General features: G+C 39.1%; 1 protein-coding gene across 1 annotated transcript in view; it reads left to right on the top strand.

Annotated features, from left to right (window-relative positions):
* The window catches only part of atp10a (ATPase phospholipid transporting 10A), a 53,398-nt gene extending 40,580 nt beyond the window's left edge, over nt 1-12,818 (top strand). The window contains exons 16-21 of the mRNA XM_061737848.1: nt 1,364-1,489; nt 1,578-1,778; nt 4,991-5,071; nt 5,165-5,269; nt 8,467-8,654; nt 8,826-12,818. Coding sequence (XP_061593832.1) covers nt 1,364-1,489; nt 1,578-1,778; nt 4,991-5,071; nt 5,165-5,269; nt 8,467-8,654; nt 8,826-9,447 — 1,323 coding nt within the window. The 3' untranslated portion in view covers nt 9,448-12,818. The remainder of the gene's footprint in view (nt 1-1,363; nt 1,490-1,577; nt 1,779-4,990; nt 5,072-5,164; nt 5,270-8,466; nt 8,655-8,825) is intronic.
* Nucleotides 12,819-13,488: the final 670 nt, after the last annotated feature.

Genomic DNA, 13,488 nt, shown 5'->3' with positions numbered 1-13,488 from the left:
GAGAAGCCGCACATTTTATGGACGTTTGAGGTTAGACTGGACCCACACCAGCTCCTCTGCCTGTGCTGAGGTCGCTGCAAGGTGGTGTCTTTCACATCTGTAACAGGGGGAAAATAACCTGCTCCGTGTTTATGTTTCAGAACAGTGCTCACACAGAGATGAAGATTCCCAGATGTGCTGCTGTACAGCACATCTGTTCAAGCCTCAGTATCCTGTATTTAACTGAGCCGCCAGGTTAATCACTGTTAATCGGACTTTCTCTTTATAAGATAGCGCTCAGTTTTCTGGAAGTCTTTATTGCGCTGAGCTGCATATTGGTAGGATGAGGCTAGGGCTGGGCGATATGGACCAAAAGTCATATCTCGATATTTTCTAGCTGAATAGCGATACTCGATAAATATCGATATTTTTTCTGTGCCATAATTGGGGTTTCCCCCAAAGCTTTATAGCATAGCATCTCTGTTAGCTTCATTTTTTTCTGAGGCAAACCCTTAAAAAAACAGTCAGTTTTAATACAAAGCCTCGTGCCAAATGTCAGACAGGAACATTTATTAACAGAGATCTGCACAATATCAAAATGTATAAAACAAATGAAATAAAAATAAACTGGCTGCATATATAGAATAAAAATGCTTCTTGAATAAAATAAAACAAATATCCCTTTCCTGCATAACAATTAAATTAGAATACAATGTGCAATTAATACAATGTAGACAGTAACAGGCAGACTTTTCCACTGAGGTTGACAGTTGTGCAAATAACAAAATATTTGTGCAAATCTCAAATAAAACATTCAAGTCAATTTGTCACAAAATAAGCTATATCAAAATCATAAAAAAAAAAAAAAAAATCCCATATAAACGATATTGTCTCGTACCATATCGTGTTTGAAAATATATCGATATATATTAAAATCTCGATATATCGCCCAGCCCTAGATGAGGCTGTGCTCCACTGCATTATGATCAGGACTGCCCTCCCCGTGCTGTCGTTACTACATTAGAGTGCAGCAGCAGCTAAAGAACAAGGTTATTGCTCTAATTGACATATGATATTGAGAGTTGAGAAGGCTCCTGTAACATCTACAGTAAGTCCCAGACCACATGGAGCGCTTACGAAGTCAATGGATGAGACTGTCACCCCTCCTACAGCTAGAGCGGGGAGCCCCATAAGGTAGAAGCTCATTTAAGGGTTATTGCTTTGGGAAGATTACACCCACCAAAGCTTCATTAAAGAGAGGCAGGTGAGTGGAGCAGAGCCAGATGTTTCAGACGGTTATTTTCTAATGTCTGCTTGTGTTGAAGCTTCAGCAGTGGGAGGAGGACCAGGAGACTGAATGTTGGGCGGCTCTGGTGTTTTGCAGGCGGTGATGGCGAGTGACTTTGCTCTCCCACGTTTCCGGTATCTCCAGAAGCTTCTGCTGGTTCATGGACACTGGTGTTATTCTCGACTGGCAAACATGATCATGTATTTCTTCTACAAGAACGCTGTAAGCCACTTTTAGCTTGTTAATATTTTAATGTAGATGAGTTGGGAATGAGTGTTAAGTTGTTTCTTCATTGCATTTGTTCCCACAGATGTTTGTGGCAATCGTATTCTGGTTTCAGTTCTACTGTGGGTTCTCTGGTTCAGCTATGATCGACCAGTGGTACCTCATCTTCTTCAACTTGATGTTTTCCGCCTTTCCCCAACTCATCACTGGCACTCTGGACAAAGACGTGTCAGAGGAGACTCTCCAACAATTACCTCAGCTCTACATGAACGGCCAAAACTCTGAGGTCTGCTCTGCTTGTGTTTTTGTTCCTTTTTCTTTCAGCCTGAACCCTATAAGGCCCGGCCTGCTAAACAGACGTTACCAAAATAAACCAGGAATAGCTTCACTACCATTAAACCTGTATGAATAGGCCTGGTCTCGATGGATAGATAAGACCCCAGACGATGCAGGTCAAATATCAGAATTGGAATAAAATCATGGATATTCTCATTGTGTACACGTTTAAAAAAAAAAAAATGCTTGTTGGACCAAGACTCATGTATGCATAAGAGAGTGCCTAGGACACAGATATCATTTCTGTAATGTTAGGATCACCAAACTCCAAGTCATCTACTGTATTTCTCCTCTGGCCTCAGTCACAGATCCATCTGGTTAAAGGGGTTAGAACAGGGGTCCGCAACCCGCGGCTCTAGAGCCGCATGCGGCTCTTTAGCGCCACCCTAGTGGCTCCTGGAGCTTTTTCAAAAATGTTTCACCTTTTTTTCCTTTTTTTCCCCTTTTTCTTCTTTTTTTTTCTTCCTTTTTTTCTCTTTTTTTCCTCTTTCTTTTCTCTTTTTTTCTCTTTTTTTTCCTGTTTTTTCTTTATTTTTCTTTTTTTTTTTTTGCTTTTTTCTTCTTTTTTCCCCTTTTTTCTTCTTTTTTCCTCCTTTTTTCTCTTTCTTTGTCTTTATTTTCTATTTTTTTCTCTTTTTTCTTTTTTCCTTTTTTTCTTTCTTGTTTTTTTTTCTTTTTTCTTCTTTCTTTCCTTTTTTTCCTCTTTTTTTCTTCCTTTTTTCCTTTTTTAATCTCGACATTTCGGCTTTTTTCTCGACATTTCAACTTTTTTCTCACCATTTCGACTTTTTTCTCAACATTTCAACTTTTTTCTCACCATTTCGACTTTTTTCTCAACATTTCAACTTTTTTCTCAAGATTGTACTTCAACATTAATCTCCACATTTTGACTTTTTTCGACATTTCTCCTTTCACCATTTGTCTTCATTCTAAGGTTTATACAAGACTTTTCATTTTTTGCGGCTCCAGACATATTTGTTTTTGGTCCAATATGGCTCTTTCAACATTTTGGGTTGCCGACCCCTGTGTTAGAAGATTTGCCTTTTTAAAAGGAACATCTTAAAAAAAAACAACAAACAACACCACTTTTGATGCGCTTGAAAGCATACACCTTATTTTGATGTCTGAAGTGAGAGCCGACACAAAAGATTTCAGAAAAATGTACCACTGTCACTTTATTTAGGGCCACTTTTATCTGAAAATATGTAATTATGCCCTGTAATGGACTGTCCAGCGTGTCCAGCGTGTGCCCTTCTTTCCCAGCGTTCTTCACACCAAGAATAGGTCCCATCATCTTTATGTACCTTAACAGGATTGAAGCAGTGAGAGAAGATGAATGAATGAATATGTAAGGCTGAGCTGTCCAGGGTTCTGTTACAACAGCAGGACCACATTATTGCTGAATTATAAAGGCTTTCCATCTGTATCTCCTTTGATATCAACCTCAAATCATGCTGCATTCATCAAAACCCCTATTCCTTTATTAGAAGATTCTCTCAGATGTGATTCACTTCAGACAGAAAGGTGGATGTGATAGTCTGCCAGTCTTTTATCTAATCTTTTGCATCTTGATTAGCAAATCTGACTTATTTTTGCTGTTCTGTATTGTGTTGCTAGATGGAAGATGGAAACTCGTTTGTCAGAAACAGCCTTGAAAACATCTTTAAAAAAAAAATAACTGAATCAATAAATGAGTGGAGTGGCAGTGAAGCCTGAAGATAATAAAATGTATATGCAATAGTGGAATTACCAAGGGATTTTTTTATGTATTTATTTTTATATAGTGTATTGCTTGCTGGCCATTATTTTAGTGTTCCTCTCTTCAGCACAGCGCTTTAATACCCTGGCTCAGGCCAGTTTACGACAATTAATGCACATCAAAGTGGGATGGAGTTGAGTGGAGTGTTACTCCACCTGCCTGAACTGGTGGTACAGTATTTATTACCGTCATGCTTTGACCGTATGAATAATTTCACTAAAACGTGAGGATAGACTGGACTCATGAACAATTAGCACAATTCCTTGTCTTTAATAAAACGTATATTGTTTTCCCTCTTTATTTAACCAACTTTTATACTGTACTACTTACAGACTACTCCCATTCAGTTTTATTTGTATCTCAGCTGATTTTTGACAGACTTAATTGAATTTTGGTCAGGTATTTTTGGTATCTGAGAAAACAGCTGGTGCAGGTGCTTAATTAAATGATGCGTTCAAGGTCCCCATCATGGCCAGTTCTCCATTGTTCCTTCAGCACTATACTGAACCCCCAAAACTAATGATGCACAGCTCTACTTCTGCTTAGCTGTGGAAACACACATGCCAGCTAGTTGATGTGTTGAACAACATTACTGACTGATGGTTTTCAGACTTTCAGCGCTCCACATTTGTCATGTTTCATTTTAAAGTTGTGTTTTTCTTGATTTATAATCAGCAGATTTGTCACACAAATCTCAACTGTGACAATTTTGCCAGAACTCTTAGATGTTAGAAGATCCGTACAGAATGTTGTCATGACGACCGTATTGTCCATAATGCATTAGCACTGCTGTAGATGATGGGTTTTTTTTTTTCACCTTTATTTAACCAGATAAAAAAGACCCATTGAGATCAAGACTTCTTTTACAAGGGTGACCTGGCCATGAAGGCAGCAGCACACGTCCACAAATAACACACAAATAACAGCAATCACAAAATAGACATTAAAATGAGAGTGCAAAATGTTTAGCAAATAAAGTGCAATAGTGGTGACTTCAGTAATATGTAAAAAACATTTGAAGCGAAAGGCTTCAAATGAAACAAGTTCAGGCATTTTCAGTTCAAATTGGAGGGTATTCCACGCAGAGGGTGCAGAGAAACTAAAAGCTTTTTTTTCCCCAAGTTAGTCCGAACACGAGGAACAGCCAGGTGTAAAGTGTCATTCGACCTTAAAGCATAATGGCTTTTAGTTCTCTGAAGAAATAAACATTAACAGTAAGTGCTTACATTTAGTAACTGAAGGTTTCTTCGCTCAGACACTATTTTTGCTTTATTATGTATTGTTAAATGAAATGGACATAGCAGTTTTTTGAGTCAACAACTAAACACTTTAGCTTTTTTAGTTTGTGTCATTTCCTGCTCAAAGTCTTGATCTAACTGTAACTGTCTGGACTTACTCTGCAGGAATACAAGCCATACATGTTCTGGATGAACATGATCGACGCCTTCTACCAAAGTCTGGTCTGCTTCTTCATTCCCTACTTTGTGAGTGGTATCTCACTTAGTATTTTAATGGTATCATTTTTACATATTCATACATCCCTCCCATCCTGATCTCCTCCCATCCCTCCCAACCAGGCCTATGCTGACTCAGACGTGGATCTGTTTACATGGGGAACTCCCATCACAGCCATCGCTTTATTCACCATTCTGGTGCATTTGGGCATCGAGACCAAAACTTGGGTAAGAGTCCTGTTTTTACTCTCTGATGATGCAACCAGGTACATACTTTTAGTCACACCTGTATGTTATGTTATGTTATGAATCTTTATTTCGGCTTGTACAGAACAAGATGAAAAGGAAGAAAAAAAAAAACAACATTTCTTTTGCCGAAAAGGTGTAGGCTGAAGCCGTAGCTTATAGTGCCTACCCTTTTTTCTTTTGATCAGCAAAAAATATGAGACATTAGCTTTTACTCAGTGGAAACAAACAATACATAAAGAAGAAAAAAAAAAAAATAAGTAAGACAAAATATAAAATTGACATTTCACATCCTAGAATGTTTTTGATAGTATACTTATAATTATAGTGTTTTATATTTATTTACAATATTTTCTTTAAACAATTTCTTAAACTTGACGATAGAGCGACACATTTTTAGATTGTTATTACAACTATTCCAAATCTCTCTTGCCTTAACTGATGTACATTTCTTTTTAATATTAGTTCTTGCTGTCGTCATCTCAAACATGAGTTTCCCCCTCAGGTTATAGGGGGTTTCTTTTATCTGGAACAGGTCCAGGTATCAGTATTCTGGCTTGGTTGAATGATCATTAGTGTGAAGTAAAAGTATTTAAATCCAACTGGTCAGATTGACCGAAAAAGCCAGAGTTATTTTGCTGCTAAAACAAAAAAACCTGCTGATTTCATTTTCCCTCTGCTTTGGTTTTGTTCTCTGGTATTTATGCGCGGTTCTAACAAGCAGTACGGCATCATTTTAATGTACTACCTCCATTGATCCCAAGTCTCTTCCATTAATTTCAGCCTAACAGTATTTCTTTTCCTTAACATAAAGACCGTCTGTTCCCTTAATTACTCTCCTGGACATGCTCTGCCTTTTTGTGCAGACAAGTGTTCATGGAGAGCATTATTGACTAAAGGTAAACACGTGCTCAGCTGGCTAATAACACGCTCTCTTGCACGCTTGATTTGGGAAACGGAAAGTCAATTAAAGGTATTTTATGTGACAGCCGGCAGCAGTGGTGTGTCTTCCTCCAAAAGTCCCACCGTTCTCACTGCCTTTGTTTTGGCTGCAGCTCAGTGTACACTCAGATACCAGATCAGCCTATCAGCTCGCTCATGCAGATGTTTCCTCCTGACATATCCAGGGATTTTTATGCAGTTGCTTAAAAGAAAACTCTGGTAAAGCCATCATGTAGATCCTAAACATCTGACTCCTACAAAAGTCCAATGCCACTGTTATCACTCTCCAGGTCAGTCCTCATTCTTCTAAGCGGTCAAATTACATTGTTGCGTTATGAAAGATTTTATTCATAATTGTCATTTTAGCTTCTTTGAAGTAACTCATATGAAATACTTCAAAGTAAAAGGACAATTATTTAAAATGTTGTACATGAGAATGTTTTTTTTAACGCTTACTTTCAGTGGTTTTTACTTTTAGTGAAATAGTTTGCTCTCAAAAGATAAGATGGAAAGACTTTTTTGTTTTGTTTAAACTATTCATAGACCGATCTAAAATTACTTGCATGACCAATCACATGAACTGCTAGTTTTCTATTTCTAAAGAACAAGACAAGCCAGTGAAGTACTTATCACTACTAATAATCTATTCCTGAATTTATCAAATTTTCCTAAAATGTTCTGGTTTTTATTTGACATCGGTAAACTCGCTCTGTCCGCGGCTCAACACTTTTTCTCCAGTTCTCTGTTGTCGCATTTCAGTCCCCCCTAGATTCATTCAAATCATAATATCACAAAAGAAAACGTGTAGTGGAAAATAACTGCCAAATATTGCAAAAACCTTTTTAACACTTTCACGAAGTGGTTTTTCAAATGTGTCGATAACCCAGTTTATTGCAAAAGTGTAATGAGAACATTTATTGCACATCTCTGGCAGCACTAGATATGACATATGTCATCAAAGTCTAGTTTCTAGCTGTTTTTGGCCTCATAAATACGATGTAGTTTTGCTATAAAACTACTTAATCGTTATGCATTACTGCATCACATACGGACTTTCTCTCTGAATAATCATTGGATTGATCATCTTCTGCTTCGTCCTCTGTTGACTATTTTCTTAACAGCAGTAGCAACAGTCACAATAATTTGTTAAAGACTAAAGATATTTCTTACATCTTCTTCAAAGTCGAGCTGTTTTCTTCTTAGTTATTCTTTTGAAGAGAAGTCTCGCAGGATAAGATGCAGAGATTTATGGAGAGAACTAGAGTTACACTCATACAAAGAAAACCCCTGTTCAGTGAAACACCGCCCCCCCGCAGTCGTACCTTTTATTGCAAATTCAGTTTCTCTTTTTTACTGCAAAAAAATATTATAAAAACATGACTAGTGAGACACTGCCAGGGGCAAAAAGCCAACACAGAAACATTAAGCCTCAAAGACGAGGCAGAGTCAGTAATTTGTTTGCAGATCAGTTTTGCACACAGATGTCAGAAAGTCGGTCCATCATGGATCTGTCAGCGGCTGTCTGTCGCTCCGCTTTATCAGCTTCATCACTGACGGATCACGTGGTATCTGATAATAGCAAACCATGTGACAAAAGGGAGTCATATGATGCTGGTTAATTTGAGGGGGAAAAAAACAGTGAGTTCTCAGAAAGTGACCTTCCTCCTGTAAGAGCCTGACTCCATGTTCTCACTCCCAGAAGCCGCCGCTCAGATGGCTAATGTCATAGAGCTACCGTATTCTAAAAACAATGATTCTGTATATAAATAAAATAATGCAATAACCCTTATTTTTCAATTGGTCTATGACCAGAGTAAGTATTTCTTTCATCTGCTGTGGTTTCAGAATTAGTCTGATCATAACTACAGAATTTTCTTATTGAATTCCTTCACCGTCTCTATAATGCTGGATGTATCATGTTTGATACATGAATTACTGAAACCAAACCAAAAAATGATTTAAAAATTGTGAAATTGGAAGTGTTTTTGATTCCGATAAATAATTAACATTCAATACAAAAAGTTGGATGTTTTTGTGTCATTTGATATGCCAGACATTAAAGGGTTAATTGTTCCACTGAACTAGGCAATATTCACCTTATTTTCTCTGCAACAATAAGAACTTTCATTAGACAGTTTGGCTCAATGGAGACGGGCTGATTGTTTCCTTAGAATTAGAGGAAAGGAAATTGTTTTAAAATGTTAACTTTTCCTAAACTTGTTCTCCTGCTCTTGCAGACCTGGGTGAACTGGCTGTCGATAGCCTTCAGCATATCCTTATTCTTCACCGTGGCTCTGTGCTACAACGCGTCCTGTCCCACCTGCTACGCCCCCTCCAACCCCTACTGGACCATACAGAGGCTTCTGCAGGACCCTCTCTTCTACCTGCTGTGCACCATCACTCCTGTAGCCGCGCTGCTGCCCCGGTACGTTCACTTCACTTCATGGACGAGTGAAAGCACAGGCCAGTCAAATGTCTGTGATCTGTGTGCTGAATTGTTATCTGTTATTGAGACCACATGCCTTTCATGTCTGGCATTCATTTTCGGAGATGCCTTGAAGTAAGTCCTGATGTCTGGCTCTGCTTTCATTTCCAGATATTTCTACAGGGCGTGTCAAGGCACACTGTTTCCAAACCCAGTGCAAGTTGGAAGGGAGTTGGATAAACTCCCCGCTGAAACCCGAAAGAACATCCTCAGCCTGAGCAGGGTCAGGAGAGGGTCACCGCTCAGTTCCAGGTCTCCGTTTATGTGTCTCACCAAGCTATCTACCAAAGGTTGTGATAAAAAAGACCAAAGGAGCCTACCTGAATCTCAAGCATCACGGGCCAAACAAGGGCCCGTTTTACAAAAAGATGGAGAGACAACGCATAGAGGCGCGTCAGATCTGTACACGCTGGTTTCTACAGAATCAGACACTCTTCCCTACACCAAAGACACTCCTCCCCCTGCCGGAGAGCTGCAGCTTCCTTCCACCAAAGACTCGGAGCGTCTTGATAAGAGCTCAGAGCCTGCAGACGTGAGCGTGTCCAGCTGGATGACCTCCACGCCTCTGGTCCGACAGGCCGATAGGGTCCAGCTGAACCTGCCTCCTGACGGAGCGTTGGAGTCAGTGAAATACACAAAGAGCTCAGGGGAAGGACTCACACCTGACCACACGGTTCAGCCAGCACACAGAACTGAGCAGGTGGCAGAACAGTCGCTGCACACCGCCTTGTGATGTCTTACCCTTCAAGTATGTTACCCATACTCCAATTTGCACGATAGTTTGTTGTTTTTTTTAATGAATTTATATGTATATATAAAATTTTATTATGTTTTTCGATGATATTCTTTTATAGAAATATGCAAGAAGGTACTCTGTTTTGGATGTAAAGCTATTTTAGAGATTTGGGAGACTGAACAACTGGAATATCTCCTTCTGGGTTTTTCTTTTTCTCTTCTTTTTTTTACTGGGAAATTTAGATTTCAAAAAGATGCATCTCAGAACTTTATCAGGTTTTAATATAAAACTTATTTTGGGAGTTTTTTTCCCCCTCTTAGATACAGCACCTTTTTGCTTTTGGCTGGACTTGCAGGGGCTTTGCGGCCTGGACCAGATGGCCGTGTGGCTCCGAATCCCTGCTGGTATTGCTCCCAACAAGAAATGTTTTATGTTTCCAGTCTGCGCATCAATGCAGATGATCCCAAAGGTTTTTGTTTTCGTGCAGCATTGGCATTAGCTCAGTGCATGTCAGTCTTTGTGCTGGATTATGTGTTTTACTCACTTTTTAAAGCGATGAAGAGCATCATGACGAGTATCAACGTTGCACAGTAAATTATGCTGAATATTAATTTGAGCTGTTGACTTTGCATACAGTTGTGTATCATGGCAACTCGGGATAACGTTTTAATTTCAATCTTTGTATGCTCAGAATCTACCAGGAATTATGCTCGGTTTGCATGCGTCTCAGACTTCTTTGAAGGGTTTGGACTTGGTTTTAAGTTTAGAATCAGGTTTAGGTTGGTTTTGCAAAAGTGTGTGTGTGGGGGGTGGGGGCTAGTTTTTATATCTATAAATGTCCTCACTGTGCGTCAGTGGGCGCATGTTGACTCACTGGATTTTTTCAGCAGTGCTAGACAGTTTTATGTGATAAATGCAAACATTATCATGTTGGGTTTTTATTACACTTCCTACCGAGAGTTAAAATGACGCGACACGGTTGGTTATTTCCATGCCTGACTCCAAACGGGGCAGGTAGCCAGGCTTTGTCCAAATGTGATAAACGTCCACCTTCTGGCATCTCGAAAGCTCATTAATTATTATGCATTTCAATTTTATGCACAAAACAACCTTGTCCTGAAGTCTGCCGGGTAATACGTAAAACCTCCAATAAGCTACTGCACACCGCCAAGACGTCTGGATTATTATTGCAATAACATTTAAAGATTCTAGTCTGTTTTTTGGTTTGACTCAAAGAAACATGATCTAAACAAGTTAAGTTGGTGGGTTTTGTTTCATGTAACCAAAAGCGATCTCTGCTTTACGCCCCTTAACCCGTATGTCGCCATAGCTGGATTTTTGAAGGGGAACAGACGACGAACACTTGGTTTTCTGGTTTTTAAGAACAGATATTTGGGTCTTTAGTGCCTAACAACTGGAAAACATAGACATAACACAACCCTGTCACTTTATGTGCAAGTTACAATCTGAAAATACCTGATTCATAGTTACTCTGATACCAGATGGAGAGTAGATGAATCCGGCCTCATCTTTATCTCCACCCAGCTTCTTTAGCGTGAGGAGGTGGAGTGATGTGGCAGTCCCTGTAGTATTCTTGTCTAAAGATACCATACACACTTAATCAAGATCTCTTAAAAATGACCATTGTGCTGATTGATATCTAGTAGAACCGCTCTTGACGTGTTTTAGCTGGCTTAAACATCTTGGAAGCCCGCTACAGGCTTTTTACAATATTTTGCCATAGTTGTAGTCCGTTCCTGTTGGCAGAACCGGAGATGGGCGAGCCTCTTCAGTGCAGCCCAGAAACTGTAAGGTTGTAATCAGGGCTTTATCGTAGTTGGTCCAAAACCTTCATTCTGCTTCCCCCCCAGTCACTTTACCATGGATTGGAGGTATGTTTGCCGTTGCTGTTCGTTTGGAAGGCCCCTCCATGGCCGAGCTTTAACTTGTCAGCTGGTGTATTAAGGTGTTTTTCTCAGTAAATCCTCAGGATCCTCTTTGTGAAAACCATCTCATTAAAACTTCACATCAAACATGTTAATCTGACAGACTGGAGGTTCGATGTTTGCTCGTCGCTTTCTTTGTTGGGGTCCCGGGCTGACCTAAGGGATGCTGGCCTTCGTCTGGTTTTGTCTTTCAAGAAGCTCAGTTTTCTGCTCTCCAAAGATGCAAATGAGCAGCTGCTAAACAAGTCCTTTCAGCAATGCACGGGGTTGCGAGAAGCTGTAGTCATTTACTCGACAGCGCTTTTAACAGTTTATTTCATGTGCTGGCTTTCTCTTAAACCAGTCTGTTTTTGTCTTTTTTTGTACGTTTGTTTATTTGTTTGTGTGTGTGTCAGTGTTCAGCTGAAAAACCAAATCCTCAGTACTGAAAGGTCTCTCCTAATGTAAAAAAACTGCTTTAAAATGTAAGTTTGCACTTTGAATCATTAAGTCAGAGCTGCCGTTGAGTATTTTTAGCAAAGATGAAACATTCATTGGTGGGAAACGCAATGCAAATAATAGGCGTTGTCCGTTCTTATTTATGCAAACCATATATTTCTGTCACAGTGCACAAACTAACTATGGGAGTGCAAAGAGGCTACAGATTTACAGATTTATTGATGTGCAGTGAAAGCAGCAGCACCTTTAACGGATGACAATTGTTGTATCTATTGCAATGTTTTTATAAAAAGCCAAACATTTACCAAAGTCATTTATATTTCTGTGTTTTCTAAGCAAATGGTATGTGCCTTAACACTGGATAAGAATGATGTAATGATCGATATGATGCTGAATCAGTTTTTTTTTTAATGACAGAGCAGCGGTGTGTTTATAGATATTTATGAGGCCGCGTGCTCTGTGGTTTCTTTTCCTCCTGACTTTTTTTTTCTTTTTTTTGCACATGGTGCATTTCTCTGGCACGCTGTTCAGGTCTGTTCACTCTGCCTTACCGGTTCTGTTCGTTCTGTACTTTCTGCGTCACACTTTGTTTGCCAACATGAAGCTCGAGTGTTCACTGCTGCGTTCCAACATTCCCACTTAAAACATTCCTCTCAGCAATGTTGGTTCATTTAACCTCGCACAGCCTCGAATATATCCCATATGAGCCCGTTTTGTTGGCTTTCTATTTTTGTATTTTGGTTACAAGCCAGGGCTGCTGTAAGTTCACGTGTCTTGCGGTGGTTGTGATATACGTGGAGAAGTTTTGTCTGTTCTTCACCATCTACGTCTGTTGCAGCCTGGCACTCCTCTCTGAGGCCGTAGGACATGCCCAAGTGGGAAAAACTACATGTTATTCAGATGTTTTTCATATCAGATTTTTGTCCTTTTACAGTAATTGGAAATGTCCTGTACATGGTTACCTGTGAACAAAATAAACAGCAATAATGAAGTATTTTATCCTTTCCTGCTCATTTCAAATGTGGGTATTTGGATGCTCCAGGGGGTTTGAAACAAACTAGCTATTTACTCAAGTTTACACTTAAAAAAATGTTTTTGTTTTTTTTTGTCACTTTGTGTTTATTAGATTTTCAGTTTTTTTTTACAACTGCACATTTTTACCAGATCACAAAAATTATCTGTATATTCACCGTGCAACAAACAAACAAATAAAAATAAAAAGTAGAAAAACAAACATAAACATAAACTCCAATAAAAAGAAAAGAGGAAGAAAAAAAAAAGAGGCCCGCATCCTTATGCTTTCTGTAGATAAAATGTCCACTTTTGCCATCTCTTCTCAAATAGCCCTTCCCTCAAACTCAGGATATGGGTCAGTCTTTCCATCGTCCATATTTCTTTAATAATATCCAGCCACTGTTTAAAAGTAGGCGATTCAGGTTTATACCAAGCTCTAGTGATGGTTTTCCTAGTAGCTGTAAGGAGTGTCTTAACCAACCAGTGATCCTCTGCCTGCACTACTGTTGTAATGTGACACAAGTATAAAACAGTACATGTTAATGGAATCTCATATCCAAGTACTTTTGTCAAAACTGAATGTACTTCTTTCCAGAAAAATTTCAATTTTTCACAATTCCAAAAAATATGTGCATGATGT

Source organism: Cololabis saira, chromosome 13, assembly GCF_033807715.1.
Source record: "Cololabis saira isolate AMF1-May2022 chromosome 13, fColSai1.1, whole genome shotgun sequence".
Lineage (NCBI taxonomy): Eukaryota > Metazoa > Chordata > Actinopteri > Beloniformes > Belonidae > Cololabis > Cololabis saira.
Note: the sequence above shows the minus strand (reverse complement) of the source record. Positions and strands in the feature narration are given on the sequence as shown.